The sequence below is a fragment of the Oncorhynchus nerka genome, linkage group LG9b (genome assembly GCF_034236695.1).
Source record: "Oncorhynchus nerka isolate Pitt River linkage group LG9b, Oner_Uvic_2.0, whole genome shotgun sequence".
NCBI lineage: Eukaryota > Metazoa > Chordata > Actinopteri > Salmoniformes > Salmonidae > Oncorhynchus > Oncorhynchus nerka.
This window is the reverse complement of record NC_088424.1, coordinates 24,364,374-24,392,292: the sequence shown is the minus strand read 5'-3', so window position 1 is coordinate 24,392,292 and position 27,919 is coordinate 24,364,374. Positions and strand designations below refer to the sequence as shown.

General features: G+C 42.2%; 1 protein-coding gene across 3 annotated transcripts; it reads right to left on the bottom strand.

Annotated features, from left to right (window-relative positions):
• On the bottom strand, positions 1-27,899 carry LOC115114487 (hypoxanthine-guanine phosphoribosyltransferase-like). 3 transcript variants are annotated; one of them, XR_010461790.1, is made up of 11 exons: positions 27,793-27,899; positions 27,500-27,672; positions 27,194-27,300; positions 24,641-24,824; positions 24,319-24,384; positions 8,679-8,696; positions 6,444-6,516; positions 1,681-1,763; positions 1,456-1,502; positions 1,157-1,233; positions 680-769 (listed from the first exon to the last, which is right to left on the bottom strand). XR_010461790.1 is itself a non-coding variant. In XM_029642751.2 (10 exons), the coding sequence occupies exons 2-10, from the start codon at positions 27,548-27,550 to the stop codon at positions 722-724; spliced, it is 681 nt and encodes a 226-aa protein (XP_029498611.1). In that variant the 5' UTR covers positions 27,551-27,672; positions 27,793-27,896; the 3' UTR covers positions 1-721. The 3 variants fall into 3 exon arrangements, 2 of the variants coding, with proteins under 2 accessions (XP_029498611.1, XP_029498612.1); XM_029642751.2 differs by lacking the exon at positions 6,444-6,516 and having other exon boundaries at positions 1-769; positions 27,793-27,896; XM_029642752.2 differs by lacking the exons at positions 6,444-6,516; positions 8,679-8,696 and having other exon boundaries at positions 1-769; positions 27,793-27,897.
• Positions 27,900-27,919: the final 20 nt, after the last annotated feature.

The following is a 27,919-nucleotide window of genomic DNA, read 5'->3' as shown; positions in this document are numbered from 1 at the left end:
CCCTGTTATACAGCATAGGTTCATTTAAGTTTATTAAATAATTAATGAGATGACCAATGGAGGTTGAAATACATTCTCCTCACAATACAGTGCAATTCCCTTTTATCAGAAAAGCAGCTGAATTTGAATTAAATGGACAGTAGGAATTCATAAGAACAAATGGCTTCGGTCAATGTGCCCTTCAGCAAGGAACTTAACCCTAATTTGCACCAGGGGCGCAGTACTATGGCTGACCCTGTAAAACAACACATTTCGCTGCCCCTATCCGATGTATGTGACGATAAAACATTATAATTGTTATTGTATATTTTTTATTTTAATCTACTGGACGGTGCCCACCTTTACATGGGCCAAATGTGTCCCACAAAATACAGTAAGTTGAGATAAACAAATGTCACTAAACTGAAACATTGATGGCTACAAATTCTACATAACAATGTCTGTTCATTATATATTTTTCATCAACACAGACAGGTTTCATGAACATTGTAACAGTACATCACAGGTTCACAGCTTTGTTATAAAAATAACTATGGAGGTTCTAATTATTATGCAACGAGTCCAATGGTCTATGGGTAGGCCCTGAGGTGTGTCAACCAGCAAAGAGTGAGAGTGAGGGTCTTTGGGTTTGATAACCGTTGTTACTGCATGGCCTCTCATGGGAAGTGTCCAAGCTTCTTGTGGAAACATTTCCTCTGCAGAATCCTATAAGCATCACTTCTTAGACCTTGTATTTCAGCTTCCCGCTTTCACTGATCACACAGATATGCTGAGGGAAAAGGAAGTCATATGACAAATATCACTGCGCTTTAAAGGAGCAGTGCAGTTAAAAATAGATTCCTGTTTTTTTATGATGATATTTCCACACTTTGAGGTCGAAATAACACTCTGAAATTGTGAAAATTATGATAATGCCCCTTTTCTGTAGGAGCTGTTTAAAACTAAATTCTGGAATTTCAGCCTTTTCAGGTGGGATGGAACTTTTGGCCCACATGATGAAGTCAGAATGCGATCTGATTATAATAGACCAATGACTGTTCATCTGGGTAAGAGGGTTGTGCTCTAGACATCCCATCAGCCAATCAGGGCGGTGAATGAGGACCCAGTGAAGTACATCACTGAAATTAAAATCAGTTTTGAATAAAGAAAAACTTACATTGAGGTCTCTGAAATACTCATTGTAGTCCAAGGCATATCCAACTACAAAACGATTGGGTATCTCAAAACCAACATCTGAAATGGAAGAGATGTGGCAGAAGGATTAGCACTGCAGCAATGTTCCCAAAACACAACAAACAAACCATCTGTTTGTGAACAGACCATTTAAAACTGAGCTATTACCTGTAACTGGTCATGTTACAGGTCATATAAGACAAGTAAATCATTATTATTACATGGACATATAACATATAATAATGAAAACATAAAAGCAAAATGGATAGAACTGCTACATACAATCTGGGAGACATCCTGAACTGTTTGGCACTCTCTTCACCAGCAAACTGAAACAGAACACAGGAGGCACACGCAACACAAGCATGTAACATCCCCAATATCCCTACCAGTAGCACACTGAAACTCTGCTCATTTCTTCTGTCTAGACTGGAAAGATGGAATTGAGTGACTAAGCGTAGGTCACCTGGTCTGTTGTGGTGTTAGTGGTTTTATGCCAGGACTCACCCTGCTACTTTGATCATCTTGGGCCTGAAAGCCTCCACATGTTTTAGGAGAGTCTTCATTGTCTTGCCTGTGTCTACAATTGCCTGCGGAGGACAACAAACACAAAAAAACTGTAGCAGCAGGACTATGTGACTAGCTGTCAACACTCAAAGTCAAATATACACCAAGCTGAGAGCCCACTGGTATTTCACACTAACAAAACAAATAAGAGTGCTTTATATAATCCATGTGTGAGTGTGTGTGTGTACACTGAGTGTGTAGCCCCGTTCCCACTGAGCAGTCTGAGCTCACAGTGAAAGAGAGGATAACCAAAGTGTGACCCAGGGTTAGACTGAAACCCATCTCACCCGGAACACATCTAGTGAAACTGGTGGTTTCAGTCATCGGTTTGGGGTGGAGGGGTAGGCTGTTATGGTTCCCAGAGTTGTGGCACGGATCCACTCTGATGTCTTGTTGTCTGACTTTGTTTATGTCAGCTGATCACTGCTCTATTGTGTGGCCCCTCTATCTATCTATATAATCTGACACATAGCCACCCTTCTTCATTGTTCTCTGTGTGTGTGTGCATGTGTGATCTAGGTTCAAATACACAACCCAAAACACTTCACTTTATTTCAGAATTTCATGTTATTTTCTAAAACCCAAATAGTCGCCCAAATTGTATTTGAAAGTATTTTCAAATACTTATTTAGAATACTATTTTCAAAAACACTCCCTTGTATTTGAGTCAATGTATTTGTGTATTTCCAAATACATTCCTATATTTTTTAGGGGTAGATCAACCTTTAATATTGCAGATAGGTTGTGGCTTCTATCAATATAATTGTCTGCATCATTTTCAACCCCCATATATTTTCTGTTAAATATATGCACTTACCATCACAAGTTTTAGAACACCTACTAATTCAAGGGTTTTTATTTATTTATTACTATAGTCTACATTGTCGAATATATAGAAGGCATCAAAACTAGGAAATAACACATGGAATCATGTAGTAATCAAAAAAGTGTGAAAAAAAACAAAATATATTTTAGATTTGAGATTCATACAGCCACCCTTGGAAATCTGTCCTTTGGTTTGGAGTCGCAAATGTGCGATTTTTGGTTCCAATCACCGTTGTCTTTGTGAGACGTGTGGGTGAACGGATGATCTCTGCATGTCTATTTCCCACCGTAAAGCATGCAGGAGGTGGTGTGATGGTGTGGGGGTGCTTTGCTGGTGACACTGTCTGTGATTAATTTAGAATTAAGGCACACTTAACCAGCACGGCTACCACAGCATTCTGCAGCGATACACCATCCCATCTGGTTTGTGTTTAGTGGGACTATCATTTGTTTTCCAACAGGACAATGACCCAACACACCTCCAGGCTGTGTAAGGGCTATTTGACCAAGAAAGAGTGATAGAGTACTCTTAACAAATGACCTGGCCTCCACAATCACCCGACCTCAACCCAATTGAGATGGTTTGTGATGAGTTGAACCGCAGAGTGAAGAAAAAGCAGGCAACAAGTGCTCAGCATACAGTGGGGCAAAAAGTATTTAGTCAGCCACCAATTGTGCATGTTCTCCCACTTAAAAAGATGAGAGAGTCCTGTAATTTTCATCATAGGTACACTTCAACTATGACAGACAAAATTAGAGAAAAAAATCCAGAAAATCACATTGTAGGATTTTTTATGAATTTATTTTCAAATTATGGTGGAAAATAATTATTTGGTCAATAACAAAAGTTTATCTCAATTTATCTCAAACTGGCTAGGCCACTCCAGGACCTTGAAATGCTTCTTACGAAGCCATTCCTTCGTTGCCCGGGCGGTGTGTTTGGGATCATTGTCACCCCCCCCCTAAAAGACTTAGATGCACTACTGTTCCACTGGATGTCATAAGGTGAATGCACCAATTTGTAAGTCGCTCTGGATAAGAGCGTCTGCTAAATGACTTAAATGTAAATGTATGTAATGTCTGAAAGACCCAGCCACGTTTCATCTTCAATGCCCTTGCTGATGGAAGGAGGTTTTCACTCAAAATATCACGATACATGGCCCCATTCATTCTTTCCTTGATAGTCGTCCTGGTCCCTTTGCAGAAAAACAGCCCCAAAGCATGATGTTTCCACCCCCATGCTTCACAGTAGGTATGGTGTCCTTTGGATGCAACTCAGCATTCTTTGTCCTCCAAACACGACGAGTTGAGTTTTTACCTAAAAGTTCTATTTTGGTTTAATCTGACCATATGACATTCTCCCAATCTTCTTCTGGATCATCCAAATGCTCTCTAGCGAACTTCAGACTGGCCTGGACATGTACTGGCTTAAGCAGGGGGACATGTCTGGCACTGCAGGATTTGAGTCCCTGGCGGCGTAGTGTGTTACTGATGGTAGGCTTTGTTACTTTGGTCCCAGCTCTCTGCAGGTCATTCACTAGGTCCCCCCGTGTGGTTCTGGGATTTTTGCTCACCGTTCTTGTGATCATTTTGACCCCACGGGGTGAGATCTTGCGTGGAGCCCCAGATCGAGGGAGATTATCAGTGGTCTTGTATGTCTTCCATTTCCTAATAATTGCTCCCACAGTTGATTTCTTCAAACCAAGCTGCTTACCTATTGCAGATTCAGTCTTCCCAGCCTGGTGCAGGTCTACAATTTTGTTTCTGGTGTCCTTTGACAGCTCTTTGGTCTTGGCCATAGTGGAGTTTGGGGTGTGACTGTTTGAGGTTGTAGACAGGTGTCTTTTATACTGATAACAAGTTCAAACAGGTAACGAGTGGAGGTAACGAGTGGAGGACGGAGGAGCCTCTTAAAGAAGTTGTTACAGGTCTGTGAGAGCCAGATATCTTGCTTGTTTGTAGGTGACCAAATATTTATTTTCCACCATAATTTGCAAATTAATTAATAAAAAATCCTACAATGTGATTTTCTGGATGTTTTCCTTCTCATTTTGTCTGTCATAGTTGAAGTGTACCTATGATGAAAATTACAGGCCTCTCTCATCTTTTTAAGTGGGAGAACTTGCACAATTGGTGGCTGACTAAATACTTTTTTGACCCACTGTAAGTATTCAGACCCATTGCTACGAGACTCGAAATTGAGCTCAGGTGCATCCTGTTTCCATTGATCATACTTGAGATGTTTCTACAACTTGGGAGTCCACCTGTGGTAAATTCAATTGATTGGACATTATTTCAAAAGGGCAGACACCTGTCTATATAAGGTCCAACAGTTGACAGTGCATGTCAGAGCAAAAACCAAGCCATGAGGTCGAAGGAATTATCCGGAGAGCTCCGAGACACGATCGTGTCACGGCACAGATCTGGGAAAGGGTAACCAAAACATTCCTGTAGTATTGAAGGTCCCCAAGAACACAGTGGACTCCATCATTCTTAAATGGATGACATTTGTAGCAGTCCGCTCGGACAAACTGAGCAATCGAGGTAGAAGGGCATGGTCAGGTAGGTGACCAAAAACTTGATGGTTACTCTGACAGAGCTCCTCTGTGGAGATGGGAGAACCTTCCAGAAGGACAACCATCAGTGAGGCCTTTATGGTAGTGTGGCCATACGAAACCACTCCTCAGTAAAAGGCGCGACAGTCCGCTTGGAGTTTGCCAGAAGGCACGTAAAGGACTCTCAGATCATGATAAACAGGATTCTCTGGTCTGATGATACCAAGATTGAACTCTTTGGCCTGAATGTCAAGTGTCACGTCTGGAGGAACCTGACACCATCACTACAGTGAAGCATGGTGGTGGCAGCATCATGATGTGGAGATGTTTTTCAGTGGCAGGGACTGGGAGACAAATCAGGATCGAGGGTAAGATGAACGGAGCAAACACCTTCCAACAGGACATTGACCCTAAACACAGAGCCAAGACAACGCATGAGTGGTTTCAGGACAAGTCTCTGAATGTCCTTGAGCGGCCAAGCCAGAGCCCGGACTTGAATCTGATCAAACATTTCTGGAGAGACCTGAAAATAGCTGTGCACCGATGCTCCACATCAAACCTGACAGAGCCTGAGAGGATCTGCAGAGAAGAATGGGAGAAACGACCCAAATGCAGGCGTGCCAAGCTTGTGGCATCATACCCGAGAAGACACGAAGCTGTAATCGCTGGCAAAAGTGCTTCAACACTTGGCAGAGTAAAGGGTCAGAATACTTATGTAAATGTGATATTTTTTATACAGTATTTATATACATTTGCAAAAATGTCTAAAAGCCTGTGTGTATAGATTGATGGGGGGTGATCTATTTAAATCAATTTAGAATAAGGCTGTAACGTTACAGAATGTGGAAAAAGTAATGGAGTCTGAATACTTTCCAAATGCACTGTACATACTGTATGGGCAGTACCAAAACACGTGATCTAATGATTGTCACTTCGCAGCAAAATCTGCAGAGCTGGTATGGTTGTATCCTCCATATAACATTCTTGTCACGTTCTGACCTTTATTTCCTTTGTTTTGTCATTATTTAGTATGGTCAGGGCGTGAGTTGGGGTGGGCAGTCTGTTTGTTTTTCTATGATTTGGGTATTTCTATGTTTCGGCCTAGTATGGTTCTCAATCAGAGGCAGGTGTCATTAGTTGTCTCTGATTGAGAATCATACTTAGGTAGCCTGGGTTTCACTGTGTGTTTGTGGGTGATTGTTTCCGTGTCTGTGTTTTCCACCACACGGTACTGTTTTGGGTTTTGTTCATTCCACGTTTATTGTTTTTGTATTCGGTTGTTCATGTGCACATTCTCGTATTAAAAGAACCATGGACACTTACCACGCCGCATATTGGTCCTCTGATCCTTTCCGCCTCTCCTCTTCGGAGGAAGAGGAGGAAATCCCTTACAATTCTATTTGTTGCAAAAATTGTATTTAGTAATTTTACATTTGAATCCGGCGTCATTTTGTGTATCAGTTCATGAACCATGAACAGCCACCACTAACATTGAGTGGCTGCTGCCAACACACTGACACTGACACTGACTCAACTCCAGCCACTTTAATAATGGGAATTGATGGGAAATTATGTAAATATATCACTAGCCACTTTAAACAATGCTACCTTATATAATGTTACTTACCCTACATTATTCATCTCATATGCATACGTATATACTGTACTCTATATCATCGACTGCATCCTTATGTAATACATGTATCACTAGCCACTTTAACTATGCCACTTTGTTTACATACTCATCTCATATGTATATACTGTACTCGATACCATCTACTGTATCTTGCCTATGCTGCTCTGTACCATCACTCATTCATATATCATTATGTGCATATTCTTTATCCCCTTACACTGTGTATAAGACAGTAGTTTTGGAATTGTTAGTTAGATTACTTGTTGGTTATTACTGCATTGTCGGAACTAGAAGCACAAGCATTTAGCTACACTCGCATTACCATCTGCTAACCATGTGTATGTGACAAATCAAATTTGATTTGATTTGATGTGCCATGGAATCGGTACATCGAAAATCTCTTCCCAACTACAGTAACTCCACCAGTCCTATTTAAGATATAATTTACAATTTGTTGTAATATTTGTTCAGTCTTTTCCAAGTCAATTAAACTGAAATATCAAGCAACTTTCTATGGCTTGCTTAAAGAATGGCAATAATAAAGGGAAAAAGGCATGGAAAACTACATGGTAATGTAAAATATGTATTTTTTGTGATCCAATACGTAATATAGTACACTTATCATAATTTTATTGTAATCCAGAGGTAAGAAAAATTATCTAGATCCTCTGAGGCTGTGGAGGGATCCAAATTGTGGATTGATCCAAATTGTGGATTTAAAAGAAAACATGAATCCTCAGCGTACAATGACAAGTTTGTGTTTAAGCCCTGGATTTCTAGCCCCTTCATATTATTGTTGGATCTGACTTTAATAGCTAACATTTCGATGGCCATAATAAATAGATATAGCGATAGCAGACAGCCTTGTTTTACTCCTCGACAGATTAATACTTTCTGAGAAGTAGCCATTCTTTACTATTTTATACCTAAAGGTTAGTATACATAACTTTAACCAATTGTCTAAGAGATTCTCCAAAATTAAAATATGAAACGACTTGTTTTTCCAAATAAAGCTTATTTGAATACTTGTTTTGAAATGTATTGAAAAGTAAAGTTGAAATAACTGAAATAGTAGCTTAACCCAGGACTGGTGTGTGTAGGTGGGAGATTGTGAGGGGGATGACATAGAACACATTTCCCTATAATAATGAGGATGAAACTAGAAATGAGAGACTATGTCCTTTTAATATGAAGACCTACTTTGTAATACAAAGAACAGGGCTGCACAAACTATAAAGAGGGTAATTGATAATGGAAGGGATATGGACTTGATGAGGGCTTATTTTGATAGACCGCATACCCAACTTCCAATTACTGCCCCTCCCCCATTATAAATGCAATTTACTTTGATTCTGTACATTTTATCCATGTTTCTGTATAGACTACTAATGAACACAGCTGTATTCATATGCTTGTTCTAAAGATCTCTGCTTAATGTAGGCACTCATTGTATGACAGTAATGCTTTCAGTCATTTCAAAGAGAATCCTTCCCAAAGTAGAGGTCCCTATAATAGGCTCCCAATTACTGTGCTGCTGAGAGGAAAGTTTCTTGAATCAATTCTGAGAAGGGACAATCAAACTTCCCTAATGGACAGAGACAGTCAATTAAAAAAGTTTTTACTATGTCCAATTCAGGGTCGTATTCATTAGAGCACACCATAACGTTTTTCAACTTATAACGAAAACAAGCGTTTCTTATTGGATAAGTTTGTATAGTCCTTCCCTGTTTGTCTGTTTTCTTCTGTTTGGTGCCCAATGAATATGACCCTGGTCTGGTAGAACCTAGACCTACATACAGAGAATGAGAGCCATGAGGCAATGTCCTCTGCTCCCCCATGGCCTGGATAAACATATGGAGTATTTGATGGATGCACTCAGACTTAAATAGAGAAGAGGAAGGGGGGAAAGCATGTTGACTCACCTCTATGATTAGGACGTTCTTTTGTGAGCATGTCATAGAAAAAAAGAGAAAGGAAGCAGTTATGCATGGGTAGGAATACATAACGACTTATCTACCAATCTTTTAGTTTGCAAGAAAGGCATTTCACTGTACTTGTGGATGTACATGCATCCCAAGACAACATTTGTATTTATTATGGATCCCCATTAGCTGCTGCCAAAGCTGCAGCTACTCTTCCTGGGGTCCAGCTAAATTAAGGCAGTTTATACCATTTTAAAAACATTACAATACATTCACAGATTTCACAACACACTGTGTGCCCTCAGGCCCCTACTCCACCACTACCACATATCTACAGTACTAAATCCATGTGTACGTATAGTGCGTGTCATTGTGTGTGTATGCATGTCTCTGTGCCATTGTTTGTGTTGCTTCACAGTCCCTGCTGTTCCATAAGGTGTTTTTTTAAATCTGTTTTTAAATCTAATTTTACTGCTGGCATGAGTTACTTGATGTGGAATAGAATTCCATGTAGTCTATGTAGTACTGTGTGCCTCCCATTGTCTGTTCTGGACTAAGGGACTGTGAAGAGACCTCTTGTGGCATGTCTTGTGGGGTATGCATGGGTGTCCGAGCTGTGTGCCAGTAGTTTAGACAGACAGTTTGGTGCATTCAACATCTCAATACCTCGCATAAATAAAAGTAGCGATGAAGTCAATCTCTCCTCCACTTTGAGCCAGGAGAGGTATTAATATTATTAATATAATATTAGCTCTGTGTACATCCAAGGTCCAGCCGTGCTACCTTGTTCTGAGCCAATTGCAATTTTTCTAAGTTCTTTTTTGTGGCACCTGACCACACCACTGAACAGTAGTCTAGGTGCGACAAAACTAGGGCCTGTAGGACCTGCCTTGTTGATAGTGTTGTTAAGAAGGCAGAGCAGCACTTTATTATGGACAGACTTCTCCCCATTTTAGCGACTACTGCATCAATATGTTTTGACCATGACAGTTAACAATCTAGGGTAACTCCAAGCAGTTTAGTCATCTCAACTTACTCAATTTCCCACATTATTTCCCATATGTTCCACATACAATGCTTTTAGTTTTATAAATATTTAGGGCTAACTTATTCCTTGCCACCCACTCTGAAACTAACTGCAGCTCTTTGTTGAGTGTTGCAGTCATTTCAGTCGCTGTAGTAGCTGACGTGTATAGTGTTGCATCATCAGCATACATAGACACTGGCTTTACCCAAAGTTAGTGGCATGCCATTAGTAAAAATGGAAAAAAGCAAACAGCTACCCTGGGGAATACCTGATTCGAACAGGATTATATTTGAGAGGCTTCCATTAAAGAACACCTTCTGTGTTATGTTAGATAAGTAACTCTTTATCCACATTATAGCAGGGAGTGTAAAGCCATAACACATTTCCAGCAGCAGACTTTGATCGATAATGTCAAAAGCTGCACTGAAGTCTAACAAGACAGCTCCCACAGTCATTTTATCATTAATTTCTCTCAGCCAATCATCAGTCATTTGTGTAAGTGCTGTGCTTGCTGAGTGTCCTTTCATATAATCATGCTGAAATTCTGTTGTCAATTTGTTTACTGTGAAATAGCATTGTATCTAGTCAAACACCATTTTTTTCATAAGTTTACTAAGGGTTGGTAAGAGGCTGATTGGTCGGCTATTTGAGCCAGTAAAGGGGGCTTTACTATTCACGGTTAGTGGAATGAATTTAGCTTCCCTCCAGGCCTGATGGCACACACTCTCTAGTAGGCTTAAATTTAAGATGTGGCAAATAGGAGTGAAAATATCATATGCTATTATCCTCAGTAATTTTCCATCCAGATTGTCAGACTGGTGGCTTGTCATTGTTGATAGACAACAATACTTTTTTCACCTCTTCCACACTGACTTTACGGAATTCAAAAGTACAATTTGTGTCTTTCATAATTTGGTCCGATATACTTTGATGTGTAGTGTCAGAGTTTGTTGCTGGCATGTCATCCCTACGTTTGCTTATCTTGCCAATGAAAGAATCATTAAAGTAGTTTGAAATATCAGTGGGCTTTGTGATGAATGAGCCATCTGATTCAATGAATGAAGGAGCCGAGTTGGCTTTTTCCACATTCAAAATTTAATTTAATAATTTAAGGTGCCCCAAAGCTTTTTACGATCATTCTTTATATACTTTCTTTGTTTCATAGTGTAGTTTCTATTTCTTTAGTTTAGTCACATGATTTTTTAATTTGCAGTACCTTCGCCACAGTGTGGCTGACAGACATAATTGCCATAACTTTTTCCTCAACCCTCTCAACCAATTTTTCAATTCCTCATCAATCCAAGGGGATTTAAGTTTTTACAGTCATTTTTTAATGGGTGTGTGCTTATTAGTAACTGGAATAAGTAGTTTCATAAATGCGTCAAGTGCAGCGTCGGGTTGCTCCTCATTACACACCACAGACCAGCAAATATTCTTTACATCATCGACATAACCTGAAAGGCCGCTCAGCAAGGAAGAAGCCACTGCTCCAAAACCGCCATAAAAAAAGCCAGACTACAGTTTGCAACTGCACATGGGGTCAAAGATTGTACTTTTTGGAGAAATGTCCTCTTGTCTGATGAAACAAAAATAGAACTGTTTGGCCATAATGACCATTGTTATGTTTGGAGGAAAAAGGGGGAGGCTTGCAAGCCGAAGAACACCATCCCAACCGTGAAGCACGGGGGTGGCAGCATCATGTTGTGGGGGTGCTTTGCTGTAGGAGGGACTGGTGCACTTCACAAAATAGATGGCATCATGAGGGAGGAAAATTATGTGGATACATTGAAGCAAAGTCTCAAGACACCAGTCAGGAAGTTAAAGCTTGGTCGCAAATGGGTCTTCCAAATGGACAATGACTCCAAGTATACTTCCAAAGTTGTGGCAAAATGGCTTAAGGACAACAAAGCCAAGGTGTTGGAGTGGCCATCACAAAGCCCTGACCTCAATCCTATAGACAATTTGTGGGCAGAACTGAAAAATCGTGTGTGAGCAAGGAGGCCTTCAAACCTGACTCAGTTACACCAGCTCTGTCAGGAGGAATGGGCCAAAATTCACCCAACTTATTGTGGGAAGCTTGTGGTAGGCTATCCAAAACATTTGACCCAAGTTAAACAATTTAACGGCAATGCTACCAAATACTAATTGAGTGTATGTAAACTTACGACCCACTGGAAATGTGATGAAAGAAATAAAAGCTGAAATAAATAATTCTCTCTATTATTCTGACATTTCACATCCTTAAAATAAAGTGGTAATCCTAACTGACCTAAAACAGGGATTTTTTACTAGGATTACTTTCCAGCAATTGTGAAAAACTGAGTTTAAATGTATTTGGCTAAGCTGTATGTAAACTTCCGACTTCAACTGTAAAAACACCACTTTTGCCCCTGGGGGGATATACAATGAAATCAATGTGTATTTTTCCCCATGTAAAATACAATTCAAAATTAGAAAAATGTCCTCCTTGGTCCGTGTGCTGTGGTCCGTGTGCTGGGATATAAGGGAAAAGGGTGTATTCTTATTCATCAGGATGCCTACACCTCTGCTGTTACTACATTAAGTGGCAGCATAGGCATCTCCAACCCAGCTCTTCTTTAAATATTCAATTTCAATTTTTTTGCCAAGCCAAGCTGGTCAACCTCCCATCCTTGCCCACCCAAGCAAAACTTGTCAAACCCCCCCCCCTTCGACACATTTACACCCATCCTTACATCAACTTACTAGTCCATTTTCCTTCATTCACATACAACATATAGACACTCATTCTCTACCGCCCTCCTACACATATTCACTCTCCCTCAGAGTCCCATTCATATGCAGTCACACACACCTCCCTCCATAGAACAGTTGACATACATGCTATATTTCCTCCTTTGTATTGTCTTTTCAGTATTTATGTAGCCCATTAGCATTGGCTACTTCTATGGTTACTTCATAGAGAAGAATAGTTACTTGGGGAAAGTAGAGTATAGATTGTATGGGGGGAGGGGGAAAGAATATTGTCTCAATTTACAATAAGCTGGTCTTAGGCATCACTGTACGTAGCCTAGTGTGCTTATCAATTTTCTTCCTCTTCATCCTCTCCTCAGTGCAGGGGGCTCTACTCCTTCAATTGGAAACGTTTCTTGCAGCTTGTTTAGGGCTTTATCGTTGCTTGTGAAATCCATCCTTTGAGTTCCCTTCCATATCCACAGCACTGTCGGGAAGCTGAGATTTGATCCCTTTTCTTCTAGTGACTGTCTGATCAGAATGTCTTTCTTGCGTTTTTTTCTCAGCCTAGCAGACAGGTCCTGGATGAATTGAATGGACTGGCAGTGGATTTTGATCTCCTTCCCCCTTAACCCTTCAGAATGTTGATGTTGGTCTGAAAGTTGCATGGCTTGAAGATTACCATGCAAGGGTATTTAGCGTTCTTCTGTTTCATGCAGCTCCTATGGCATTTTTTCCAGATCTTCTGGTGATATACTCACGTGAAGTTCTTCTGATATCAGTTTGACCACGTAGCTGGAAAGGTCTCCTTTTTCCTCATCTTCCAGTAAGGACAATATTCTCATGTTTCATCTCATTCTATTTTCTTGCCGGTCCAATTCATCTTCTAAAGTTTGAAACAGTGTTTCCAAAAAATAAGGTTTTGTTGTCTTGTTCGTTCATGCGCACACCTTGTTTGTGCATATCTGACACGATAGCCTCTACTTTCTTTTCAAGTGAATCTACTTTCATTTCATTCTATTTTCAGTTCATTTGTTTTGGTGGGCATTGAGAGCAATTTAGCTATGTTTTCCTGGATACCCTTTAGCTGTTCATTACTCTCGTTTGTTGCTCCTTTTCCTCTGGGGGAAGCCATGGCTTGTTGCGTTTGTGTCACTGCGTTGCGTTACCAACTGATTGGCTCGCTGTTGTACACAACTGACCACTCACTCTCTCCCAGTTGCTTGGGGATATATTTATCTATTGATTTTAGAGGCTTAATGATTTATTTATTTTTACCCCTTTTTTCTCCCCAATTTCGTGGTATCCAATTGATATTTACAATCTTGTCTCATCACTGCAACTCCCCTGCAGACTCGGTAGAGGCAAAGGTCGAGAGCCCTGCGTCCTCCAAAATACGACCCTGCCAAACCGCTCCGCTTTTTGACACACTTAACCCGGAAGCCAGCCGCACCAATGTGTCGGAGGAAACACCGTCCAACTGACTACCGTTGTCAGCTTGTAGGAGCCCGGCTCGTCACAAGGAGTCGCAAGAGCATGATGAGACAAGGAAAGCAGGGGTATCCTGGCCGGCCAAACCCTCCCCTAACCCGGACGACACTAGGCCAATTGTGCGCCGCTTCATGGGACTCCCGGTCATGGCGGGCTGTGACACAGCCTGGGATCGAACACGAGGCTGTAGTATAGTCCTTAGACCGCTGAGCCACTTGTGAGGCCCCATTAGAGGATTAATTTAAACTCTGTCTGGTTTCTACATATAATCAGTTCTGTCGGTACAGAACGGAGCTTCTCACACCCTATGCGTCCCTTCGGTGCGCGAATGCACCTCATAAGTCTGAACCAATCATAGACGTATATGTTTCACAAGTTTGGATAGTACAGAACAGTAGAGTAGAATACAGTATAATGTACTTTATTGTACTGTACATATCTACCTTCCTGTACTCTAGCGAACTTTACTGTGATGTCCAAATTTGTGAAACATAGACGTCTATGATTGTTTCAGATTTGGTCTCGCCCAGACCAAGAAAATTAGGTCATGTTTGGGGGTGGAGCTTATTACAATTATAGCCAGTGTGTGGAATAATACCCAAATATGCAAAAGACGGATATTACATATTTCCACCTTTGAGTACCTATTCAGGATACATCACCATGAAGAGAATGATATTCATATCCATAATTATGCATTTCTGTATAGTACAGATCAGGGACTTAATTTTGTTATCGGATGTAATTCCACTTCACCTACTCTAGTTCAATTACCAAAATATTTGTTTTTAAAACTCAAGGAGTCATGTCAAAGCTGACACCCCATTCTTTCTGCAAACATCTTTGAATCGTAATGTGGAGCAGATATTTAACAGTTCGGGGAAAATGTGGTTGTATAAGTAACTGTGGGAGATTTTACCATAACTCTGGACTTGCCCCTATGCTCACACAAAGATATTGTGAAGTCAGTAACATACAAGTGACTAATGGCTTCATAATACTAGCTACTCAATTGGTGTTTTCCCTGTAGACAAAGTGATTAATTATGATTAAAAGTCTTGTTTTCCAGTTACAGAAGAACAGAACATTCCTGATATTGCAAAATTAAAATCAGAGGCATGCTTCACACTGTTGACCCACTCAGGAAGGGACAGCCAGCCAATACCAGACACCACATGTTGGGGACAAAATATTGGCATCTGGGCAAAACAACAGCTTCCTACCCCGTCATCCAGGGGCATGATCATACTCCTCCTGATTATTAATGCTAGCAGTGTGATTTACTACATGATATTAGTGATTACACAATGTCTAAAGGATGCCTTGCTTATCTGCTTAATACGAACCAAGGCATTCTCAAGAGAAGACATCCCAAACATGATGTGTGAAAACAAACTTAGCTACATACAGTAGTAGTGCTGTCATTTCACGTGAAACAAAGGATGCAGTCAAGCAGAAATGAAGCCATGCTGAGTTGATGCTTTGTCTGTCTGGGGCTCAGTAGTGTCATTAATTCCTTCCAGACAGTAAAGAATTATTAACCTTAATCCTCAATCCAGACAGTGTAAACTACATGGACACAAACTGGAAGGTGTGACATAATAACATTAATGATCAATTAGCATAATCTCTAGCTAGTATCTACAGTATATCATTAATAAAAAGTGGCAACTTTCCCTAGGCCGCAATTACTTAATCTAAAATATTTCACACACAGTCCAAATATTCTCTGTGAAGAAAAGCAATAGAGCAATGAGTTAAACTCACCACCCCATAATTCAGTGGTTCAGCATGTTCCTACACACTGACATCCGGGCCACGCCTCACTACAGGGTGTACCAGTGTGTGTACAGCTTGTGTGTGTGTGTGTGTGTTTTGATTTATATGCCAGGAGCATCTCCCTCGCTGACCTTTGATCCCATTAATGGCTGTATGCACACAAACAGATTAGACTAAGCCATTGTCTTGTTCTTAAGAGACAATGAGCAATAGTGACATTTCTAGCATGACATCAGCAGATATTTAAACAAAATGTACAGCATGCTGCTAATATAATCTATATAAGTAGCAGGACTATTGGTCGCAGCAGTGACAGAAATAGTGATAAATTCTAGTCTTGGCAGAAAAGGAAAAATGTGGTCATAGCTCTGATCAGGGCCATTACTAACCACAGCCGTTGATTTGAGCTCCAAAACTTCTGTGACACTTCTTCTGAGAAGAGACATGGGGAAGACTGCCCCATTGTGGTTGCTGAGAGACACTGCCCAAATCTCACCCAGTTCAGATTAACAACAACTACTACTGAGAAACACATGATCATGATCATATCCACTGCTTTCAAGACACATTTTAGTTTTTTTAAAATCAGTACCGGTATTGGCTCATAAATATATCTGCTAATAAAGGTTCTATTTCAGTCGACTCAGTATCGACATCTCACTATGGGACACGTCTTCTTTTGCGGGTCATTGGTTGAAGCCTTATTCAATCACGCCTAACAGGCCAATCAGAGCTTTGTGGGTGCTCTTCACAAGTCTATTTGGTTACTAACTCGTTAAGCAGCTTTCTTCAGAAACCTAGCTCTGAACTTAACTGTTCCTTTCGGTGTGGGTTCCACCACGGAGCGTTGAGTGGCTTATTTTCTATTTTCAGGAATTCTGTTTTACCAAGTGAAGTTACCTCAGTTGTTGGCTAGCTACAGTACACCTGTTGCCTACACACAATTGCCGTTGTAAGCTAGCTAGCTCCACTGCTTTTGTATCCCGCTAATAGCAGGTTCCCACACATTTGACCTACTTCTACCCAGGGTCTCTAGCTCTCAGTCAGTTCCCACCGTTCGGAGTTAGCTAGCTGAACTTTTGAATGTCTTGACTAGTTAGTGGGCTAACGGCACCACTGGTGTTTTAGCTAGCAACCTCTGGGCTAAAATCCCATTTAGGTTGTTTAGCTAAGAATGTGCGGTGCTATTTATTCAGTGTGTTACCCCACCATTGAAGCACCATACTTTTTACATTCCCCTGTGAAAGATAGAACAAACGGCTGGGGTTATCTCAAGTTACTTGGTTTACACACCGAGTTGGCACTTGGTATCGCACGCAACGGCTCGGCTAGCTGGCTATCATCACTCAGGTGAAGATAGCCAGCTAATTAGCTAGCATCACTGTTGGCACTACTTTCAATACACCAAAAGTATAAAGACAGGATTTATTTCCCACCTCCCTGGTAAATAAAGATTTCTGTTTCTGCTTACCTGGCTCAAGCTCAAATTACCCCGTGTCTCTCCCAACTTCACGTTGTAGTGGTAGCGCGTGGATAGCTAGCCCCCGGGTAATTCCATTTGCTTTGTTCGTCCGGTCGAAATGAGATATCAACAGGTTTATCGGCCAAGTTGTCAGGGAAGGGGGAGAAAAAGCAGAGCAAGCCTAGCAAAGCTTGCCATGGCAATTGTGGTCATTGCATATCCGGAACGGATTCCCATCCGCATCCCTCATTGACCCCGCTAGTTGTGTGCATTGCGCTCAGCTGGGCTCCGGTGTCCTTGGACGTAGAGCGAAGTACATGGAAAGTACTTGCTCGAGGACGACTCTGTTGATAACAAATTCTCAGAGGAAGGAGAAGCTACTCAGGCATCTCCTGCTTCAGGATGATTCGGAGAACCCCCACCTTTCCCAGGGCGTGGACCTTGATTCCGACGAAATCCAGAAGTGAGGACGAGGGCATGTCTCTAGCCGCATCAGGCAGCGCCCTGTCTGACCAGGAGATGGATTACGCCCCTGAAGAATTTCTCCCCTCTACTCAGTTTGTGCTACCTAGCCAGACTGACTGAAGAGGTGGGCCAGGAGTCAATAACTGACCTCCACATCTTCGAGGCAATCAGACCCGCTGCCACCTAACTTGATGTTGAGTATCCTACGCCTCCCCCACCTTCCAAGCTAATGGAGCTAAGTCACCTTGCCGACCATACCAGTACCGCTGACGCTTCTGGGAGGGTCATGGCGCATGTGACCTTTGGCCAGAAAGTCCTCTAGCTGAACAACGCAAGGGTGTCAGAGGGAGAAGGGAAAGATCCTGAGTGTACAGATCAATTCCACCAGACTGTTTGGACCAGCCATATCGGAGATACAGACCAGGTTCAAGTTACCACGGAAACAAGCCCCTAAGCCCACGTTCTCCCAGGTCGAAACCATGAGGCCTCCCTCCCAGAACAGAAGGATCCCTAAGAAGCCTCAGCAGCTTTCTCCGGCCACGCGGACCCAGGGACAAACATAGTCCGCTCACCAGCAACGCGCTGCCTCAGGGCACAGGTGTCACTCCAAGCAACGAGCAGCGGAGACTCCCTCGGCTCCACCCGGAGGGAATGGGAAGAAGCGGCACACCTAGCGCAAGACCGGGGCTCGAGAAGCTGGCAGAGCTCCTCTGGCCTCGACAAACAGAGTCTCCTCGGGACACACAAGCTCATTTACACACGGCAGAAGTGTAGCACAGGAGCCCCCCACCATAAGCCCTTGTTGGGGCAGGTCAACACCAATGTTCCCCAATTCTCAAGGGCGTCCTCGTCTGGGCCACCAGGCCCGGCAGGCCCCGGTCCCCTCCATGGGACAGGTTTCCCACATGCAGTGTTGCCCCCAGGGGACAGGCGGGTTCCCTTGCCCCTCACAGAGAGCAGTGGTGCGCATGTGCAGTCTCCCCATGGGTCTTACATCCAGTAGACCAAGTGTACAGACTACAAATTGCAGGGGTCCCCCGCATTTCATGGTAACAGTGCAGTTCACTGCACACAGGGAAGCGATCCGAGTCCTCAGAGACGAGATTCAGTCTCTGTTGACCAATGGAGCCGTACATGTGGTACCAAAGGAGGAAGCTCACCGGGGCTTCTTCAGCCATTATCCATCCTGGATTTATGGCACCTCAACAAGCATCTGAGAGTCTACAGATTTTGAATGCTGACGCATGGTATGCTGTTTGATTCAACTCTGATGAGTGGTTCACCACAGTAGAACTTAAGGATGCTTATTTCCACATTTGAGTTTATCCTGCACACAGGAGATATCTAAGGTTCGTCTTCGAGGGCATAGCCTGCGAATATCTCACCTTATCAGACGGTCTGTTCCTTTGCCCCATGGACATTCACAAAGTGTGCCGAAGCCGCCATAGCACTCCTACGGGAGAAAGGCGAAGGGCGTACAGTGAACGGCATATGGTCATAATCTATTAGTACAGCCCATATCAACGTTCTCGAGCTCTACACTGTTACTAGCCCTCAGGCACTTCCGTCCATTCCTACAGGGCCAACATGTCCTGGTCAGGTCAGACAATAAGTCTATGGTGGCTTATATCAACAGCCAAGGACGAATGCGGTCTAATCAACAACACTCTCTGGCGAGAGATCTTGCTATGGAGCAGAGAAGATCTGTTGTCTCTCAGAGCAAATGAAACATGGTGAAGCCCCAAAATTGCCCTCGCTAGAAGCATGTGCTTCAGACATAAGGAAGTGGATGGCTGCAAACTTTCTACTTTTAAACTCGGACAAAACAGAGATGCTTGTTCTAAGTCCCAAGAAACAAAGAGATCTTCTGTTGAATCTGACAATTAATCTTAATGGTTGTACAGTCGTCTCAAATAAAACTGTGAAGGACATTGGCGTTACTCTGGACCCTGATCTCTCTTTTGAAGAACATATCAAGACTGTTTCAAGGACAGCTTTTTTCCATCTACGTAACATTGCAAAAATCTGAAACTTTCTGTCCAAAAATGATGCAGAAAAATTAATCCACGCTTTTGTCACTTCTAGGTTAGACTACTGCAATTCTCTACTTTCTGGCTACCCGGATAAAGCACTAAATAAACTTCAGTTAGTGCTAAATACGGCTGCTAGAATCCTGACTAGAACCCAAAAAATGTATCATATTACTCTAGTGCTAGCCTCCTAATTGTCCCTATAATTTCTAAGCAAACAGCTGGAGGCAGGGCTTTCTCCTATAGAGCTCAATTTTTATGGAATGGTCTGCCTACCCATGTGAGAGACGCAAACTCGGTCTCAACCTTTAAGTCTTTACTGAAGACTCATCTCTTCAGTGGGTCATATGATTGAGTGTAGTCTGGCCCAGGAGTGTGAAGGTGAACGGAAAGGCTCTGGAGCAACGAACTGGGATACTCTGCCTCAAACCCTATTACAGGGGCTGAGTCACTGGCTTACTAGGGCTCTTTCATACTGTCCCTAGGAGGGGTGCGTCACTTGAGTGGGTTGAGTCACTGATGTGATCTTCAAATCAAATCAAATCAAATTTATTTATATAGCCCTTCGTACATCAGCTGATATCTCAAAGTGCTGTACAGAAACCCAGCCTAAAACCCCAAACAGCAAACAATGCAGGTGTAAAAGCATGTCTTCCTGTCTGGGTTGGCACTCCCCCCCTTGGGTTGTGCCGTGGCGGAGATCTTTGTGGGCTATACTCGGCCTTGTCTCAGGATGGTAAGTTGGTGGTTGAAGATATCCCTCTAGTGGTGTGGGGGCTGTGCTTTGGCAAAGTGGGTGGGGTTATATCCTTCCTGTTTGGCCCTCGCCGGGGGTGTCCTCGGATGGGGCCACAGTGTCTCCTGACCCCTCCTGTCTCAGCCTCCAGTATTTATGCAGCAGTAGTTTATGTGTCGGGGGCTCGGGTCAGTTTGTTATATCTGTAGTACTTCTCCTGTCCTATCCGGTGTCCTGTGTGAATTTAAGTATGCTCTCTCTAATTCTCTCTTTCCCTCTTTCTTTCTCTCTCTCGGAGGACCTGAGCCCTAGGACCATGCCTCAGGACTACCTGACATGATGACTCCTTGCTGTCCCCAGTCCACCTGGCCGTGCTGCTGCTCCAGTTTCAACTGTTCTGCCTGTGATTATTATTATTTGACCATGCTGGTCATTTATGAACATTTGAACATCTTGGCCATGTTCTGTTATAATCTCCACCCGGCACAGCCAGAAGAGGACTGGCCACCCCACGTAGCCTGGTTCCTCTCTAGGTTTCTTCCTAGGTTTTGGCCTTTCTAGGGAGTTTTTCCTAGCCACCGTGCTTCTACACCTGCATTGCTTGCTGTTTGGGGTTTTAGGCTGGGTTTCTGTACAGCACTTTGAGATATCAGCTGATGTACGGAGGGCTATATAAATGATTTGATTTGATGTCCAGGCAAACTAAACTCAGGTGAGGATTTACTGTTGCGGTGGAACCCCCAACCCGGGGAGTGGCAAATTCATCCCGAAGTTGTCGAGGTGGTGTAGTGGCGTTATGGCAGGGCTTCCGTCGATCTTAATGCATCGCAGGGCAACGCGCACTGTCGCTTGTTCTTCGCGATGAGAGATCACAACGCTCCTCTAAGTGTGGACGCGCTGACCCACAAGTGGCTATACGTGCTTCTGTACACTTTCCCTCCAGTGGGCCTGACCCCACCCCCCTACTCTGGAGAGGGTGAGAGAAAATGGTCTACCCCTCATCCTAATAGCCCCACAAGCCATGGCAGAGATTGTCCTCTCCTGTATGCGCTAAACACAGAGCAAAATAAACTCAGCAAAAAAAGAAACAGCCCTTTTTCAGGACACTGTCTTTCAAAGATAATTCGTAAAAATCCAAATAACTTCACAGATCTTCATTGTAAAGGGTTTAAACACTGTTTCCCATGCTTGTTCAATGAACCATAAACAATTAATGAACATGCAGCTGTGGAACGGTCGTTAAGACATTAACAGTTTACAGATGGTAGGCAATTAAGGTCACAGTTATGAAAACGTAGGACACTGAAGAGGCCTTTCTACTGACTGTGAAAAACACCAAAAGAAAGATGCTCAGGGTCCCTACTCATCTGTATGAATGTGCCTTAGGCATGCTGCAAGGAGGCACAAGGACTGCAGATGTGGCCAGGGCAATAAATTGCAATGTCCGTACTGCGAGACGCCGAAGACAGCGCTACAGGGAGACAGGACGGACAGCTGACCGTCCTCGCAATGGCAGACCACATGTAACAACACCTGCACAGGATCGGTACATCTGAACATCACACCTACGGGACGGGTACAGGATGGCACCAACTGCCCGGGTTACACCAGGAATGCACAATCCCTCCATCAGTGCTCAGACTGTCCGCAATAGGCTGAGAGAGGCTGGACTGAGGGCTTGTAGGCCTGTTGTAAGATAGGACATCACCGGCAACAACGTTGCCTATGGGCACAAACCCATCGTCGCTGGACCAGACAGGACTGGCAAAGAGTTCTCTTCACTGACAAGTTGCGGTTTGGCTCACCAGGGGTGATGGTCGGATTCGTGTTTATTGTCGAAGGAATGAGCGTTACACCGAGGCTTGTACTCTGGAGCGGGATCGATTTGGAGGTGGAGGGTCCGTCATGGTCTGGGGCGGTGTGTCACAGCATCATTGGACTGAGCTTGTTGTCATTGCAGGCAATCTCAACACTGTGCATTACAGGGAAGACATCCTCCTCCCTCATGTGGTACCCTTCCTGCAGACTCATCCTGACATGACCCTCCAGCATGACAATGCCACCAACCATACTGCTCGTTCTGTGCGTGATTTTCGTCAAGACAGGAATGTCAGTATTCTGCCATGGCCAGCGAAGAGCCCGGATCTCAATACCATTGAGCACATCGGGGACCTGTTGGATCAGAGGATGAGGGCTAGGGCCAATCCCCCCAGAAATGTCCGGGAACTTGCAGGTGCCTTGGTGGAAGAATTGGGTAACATCTCACAGCAAGAACTGGCAAATCTGGTGCAGTCCATGAGGAGGAGATGAACTACAGTACTACAGTGGCCACACCAGATACTGACTGTTACTTTTGGTTTTGACCCCCCCTTTGTTCAGGGACACATTATTCAATTTATGTTAGTCACATGTCTGTGGAACTTGTTCAGTTTATGTCTCAGTTGTTGAATCTTGTTATGTTCATACAAATATTTACACATGTTAAGTTTGTTGAAAATAAACGCAATTGACAGTGCGAGGACGTTTCTATTTATGCTGAGTTTATATACATACACTACCGTTGAAAAGTTTGGGGTCACTTAGAAATGTTCTTGTTTTCCATGAAAACATACATTAAATAAGTAGCAAGATGAATAGGAAATATAGTCAAAACGTTGACAAGGTTATAAACATTATTTTTAATTGAAATAATAATTGTGTCCTTCAAACTTTGCTTTCATCACAGATACCTCCATTTGCAGCCTTGCAGACCTTTGGCATTCTAGTTGTTAATTTGTTGAGGTAATCTGAAGAGATTTCACCCCATCTCTCAGAATTTGGATTGGTTTGATGGGCACTTCTTACGTACCATACGGTCAAGCTGCTCCCACAACAAATCTCCCACTTTACCACCACCAAAGCACCCCAGATTGCCTCCACCATGCTTGACAGATGGCGTCAAGTACTCCTCCAGCATCTTTTCATTTTCTTCAGTCTCACAAATGTTCTTCTTTGTGATCCAAACACCTCAACCTACGATTCGTCTGTCCATAACACTTTTTTTCCAATCATCCTCTGTCCAGTGTCTGTGTTCTTTTTCCCATCATAGCCTTTTCTTTTTTTTACAGGTCTGCGATATGTATTTTTCTTTGCAACTCTGTCTAGAAGGCCAGCATCCCGGAGACACCTCTCCACTGTAGAGACTGGTGTTTGCGGGTACTATTTACATTTACATTTAAGTCATTTAGCAGACGCTCTTTTATTTAATGAAGCTGCCAGTTGAGGACTCTGTTTCTCAAACTAGACACTCTAATTTACTTGTCCTCTTGCACAGTTGTGCACCAGGGCCTCCCACTCCTCTTTCTATTCTGGTTAGGGCCAGTTTGCGCTGTTCTGTGAAGGGAGTTGTACATAGTGTTGTACCAGATCTTCAGTTTCTTGGCAATTTCTTGCATTGAATAGCCTTCATTTCTTAGGACATGAATAGACTGACGAGTTTCAGAAGAAAGTTATTTGTTTCTGGCCATTTTGTGCCTGTAATCAAACCCACAAATGCTGATGCTCCAGATACTCAACTAGTCTAAAGGCCAGTTTTATTGCTTTTTTAATCAGAACAACAGTTTTCAGCTGTGCTATCATAATTGCAAAAGGGTTTTCTAATGATCAAGTAGCCTTTTAAAATTATAAACTTGAATGATGGAATGATGGTTGCTGATAATGGGCCTGTGTACACCTATGTAGATATTCCTTTCAAAATCATTTGTTTCCAGCTACAATTGTAATTTGCAATATTAACAATGTCTACACTGTATTTCTGGTCAATTTGATGTAATTTTTTAAAAAGTTGCTTTTCTTTAAAAAACACAGACATTTCTAAGTATGCCAAACTTTTGAACAGTAGTATATTTGAAATATTATTTATTTATGTTATATTTCTTGTGTACAGCAGGGCTACTTACCTTTCCAGTCAGGAAAGAGAGGTCTTCTGCTCCAACGATGTGGAGATCCTCTGTGGACTGATCATTCTACAAGAAAGTGAAAGATTTGGTCAAGTTTGGTGTAAAAGCTTACAGTAATATAGAACATTAATAATACTGTCATAACATAAGTGTTACATACCCATACCAGGCATACAAGGACCGGAGAAAGAAACACTACAATTCAAGCTGTGACAATTTTACCTCAAGAAAAATGTATCTGATTTCACAGGGTCTTGGATTGCATCATGGAGGAATTTTCCACTTGTCCAGCACTAAAAGAAAGTGTTATTTAGGTCCTTACCACATAACTCTTGAGGCGGATGAAGTTGACACTCATGGGCAGAGTGTGGTCTGAGTTACGACTCAGTGCTTTGATCCTCTCCACCAAGTCAGCACAGAACTGGTACCCGGCTTTCAGAACACATAGCACCACAATGTCATGGTCGCCCAGGTCACCCATTATGTTACGGGCAAGCCGTTCTGTCCTGCAACACAATGTGAAGGAAAGGAGTAAAGCCTGTCGCATGCTTTCCAGTCAAAACAGTTATGACAATTCTGTGACGTTTTTGTTCATTTTGATGGTCGGCAGCTTTTTATCCGGCTCTTCGAGCACATTTTAAAAGAGTCGGTAGTTCGGTAGCCGAAGTCAACCTGTACGACTCCTAGTAGGAGTGGGAAATACGGTTAGGATTCTTCAATGATGTGTTTGTTGTCATTCAACGAGACTTGCACATTTTTTCACTTAAGAAATACTTTACCAAACATCTTAGTTAGATGTAAAATTGTGTGACTCACATGCTGACTAAACAGCCTCGGCGAGTGCGTCCGCATTTTGACTTTGTCTATCCCCACCAGGCGCGTTCATGACATGATATGACATGCAGGTTAAAATAACCAAAACCTACTATGAACCAACTATATTCATTTGGGGTCAGGTCGAAACATGAAACCTTTCATTGACATTTAGCTTGCTTGCTGCTGTTGCTCGCTAATTTGGGAGAAAAAAATAGGATTGCTATTTTACCGGAGATGCATATGGTCCTTTTTTTTGCTGGATCTTTGTAGAATTTTGACCCATTTTAAGTCACAAAATCATGTGTGCTCTACTTATAGAACCTAGTTCTATTTTAGAATAGTTTATTTTAGTGACTGGCTACGCACACGCCCGTTGACACGCCGAAACAGTTTGTATGAAATTATTGAATAACGTATGTGTACATTTATTTTGCAATGTGGGCAGTTTGGTCAGCTTATAAGGGTGTTTTTACATATAGTTCTCTTTAAAAGAACCAATCTCAGTCCTCTTTAAAGTGAACTCCGGGGTAGAAAAAAGCAAAATAACTACGTTCTCTGTGTCTTCACACTGCCCTTGCCTTTCAATGAGGCCTCAACTCTTTTGCCAGTTCAGTTCACCTATTTTGTGATCCGAGTCCTCTTTGCATTCACATTGCTAGGTTTATAAAGTAACCAAGATATTTTTCCAACATTCACTCAATGCACTCTGGGTTTTTACAAAGTACGAGTTATGAGAAAGCTTTATATACACCTACTTACATTTTGGAAGCGAATAGATTCCATTTAGTTAAAAGATGAGAATAAAAAATATATATATATATATTTTTTTCACCTTTATTTAACCAGGTAGGCTAGTTGAGAACAAGTTCACATTTGCAACTGCGACCTGGCCAAGATAAAGCATAGCAGTGTGAGCAGACAACACAGAGTTACACATGGAGTAAACAATTAACAAGTCAATAATACAGTAGAAAAAGGAGAGTCTATATACATTGTGTGCAAAAGGCATGAGGAGGTAGGCGAATAATACCAATAATTTTTACATGTCAATAGTAACAGAATAAATAGCATAAGAATAACTATAGATTACATCATTCTGGAATGGAAAACTGTACACCCAATTTAGGCTACTGCCCCTTTAAGAGCTCGAATCGATTTTGTACCCTGCTGTAATTCTCACCAAATATGTTGTCTTCTCACACGTCTTCAAACCCTACAAGTGAATAAACAGCTTAAAAAGCTGTCTTAGCTTATAGTTCACATATTGCAAACAAATCATTTGAACTAAAAACTGAATCTCTGGCCTCCCGGGTGTCGCAGTGGTTTAAGGCACTGCATCGCAGTGCTGGAGGCGGCACTACAGACCCGGGTTTGATCCGAGGCGGTGTCACAGCCGGCCGTGACTGGGAGACGAGCGAGGCGGCGCACAATTGGCCCATTTGGCTTTTTTCTTTTTCCGAGCGAAGGTCTTTTAACCTTTTACTGCAGTGGGCTAAATCAGGGACAGAGTGTTTCTTGGTAGTCTTAAACAAATGTACTTTGAAACAGAAATATACACATGGTTATAGACTTTTAAAAAATAAGACACCTGTACCATGTCAGATATAGTTTAAATGTATTCAATTTTGAGTTTGTATCCCAATATTACACTTTATATACATATCAGAAGACTGAAATATAATAAAACCGTATGACATAGAAACACTTTTTTCTGTGGGTAATATGAATAACCTTCCACCCATGAGACCACTAGAGGGCGATTTGACTGCAAGAAAGGATTTTTAAGTGATTATGAGAGTCACAGACATTCAAGTGACTAACCTCCATCTCTATATGCTGTAGGTAGGCTATTGGCTTTGCATTCTCACACACTCTGATAACATCCCGATAATGGATTTTAATTACTGCCCTTCCTTGTCCCTTGTTCCGTTTAACCACTGAGGAGTGGGCGACTGATAGTCTTGTAGTTTCCCAATGTCAGTGATCACACAGAAAGAAATATACAAGTGAATTCGTATATAAGGCCTAACGTTACTGCATTCAATGCTATATAGTTTACCTGTCCATGATGACACCATGTGGGATGTAAACACACTCTAGATCTCCAGAATAGTGTTTTGGATAGTTAAAGAGCTCTAAACTGTAACCTGGCCAGTCGTCGTTGATCTAGGAGGGGAAATATAGTATTCATTACAAATATTATTTATATACCGTTTAAGTTCCATGCATGCAAGAACACAGTAGACTACAACTTTAGATACTTTGTTGCACATGAGGTTTACACATCATGCACTCATTTTATGTCGACCTCTATCACATCAGTTCGGTAGGCTATCACTTTCCCAACCAATTTCATTGTAATTACCACAATTCCTCCGTCTTTTCCGCCAGTTTGAATGGTCAAATCGTCTGCCATGTTGTTTTCTGGAACCCGAACTCGTTTTCAGAGCAGCAGTACTCACAAGTCAGTCGAAGATCGTGGCGGAGTGTCGAATCACGAGGGAGGAGCGCCACTGTGAAAGAATGTTCTCTTCTCGCCTAAACAAGCAATGCGTGAAATTGCACAAAGTTGAATTGAAATTTGCTTTTGAATCAGGAACGTTTCCTCTCACGACCTCTACATGCCAGAATGTTGAATACAATTATATTTTAACTTACTTTACAGCTTGTCTATACAGTTGGTCCTTTTGGCGGTAGGAATGTGAGACAATATCCCCATAACAATATAATTGTCAACTTTACAAGGTGCTGGTAGTGCTCCCCTGAAGCAATGCTTCTAAGATAA

Bases quoted from the DNA above. Each gene is read 5' to 3' on its own strand.
- LOC115114487 (XM_029642751.2), bottom strand. From the start codon at position 27,550: ATGGCAGACGATTTGACCATTCAAACTGGCGGAAAAGACGGAGGAATT. The intron at 27,301-27,499 runs GTAATTACAATG...TTCCCCTCCTAG, and splicing joins GAAAAGACGGAGGAATTGTG to ATCAACGACGACTGGCCAGG. The intron at 24,825-27,193 runs GTAAACTATATA...ATTGTGTTGCAG, and splicing joins CATGGTGTCATCATGGACAG to GACAGAACGGCTTGCCCGTA.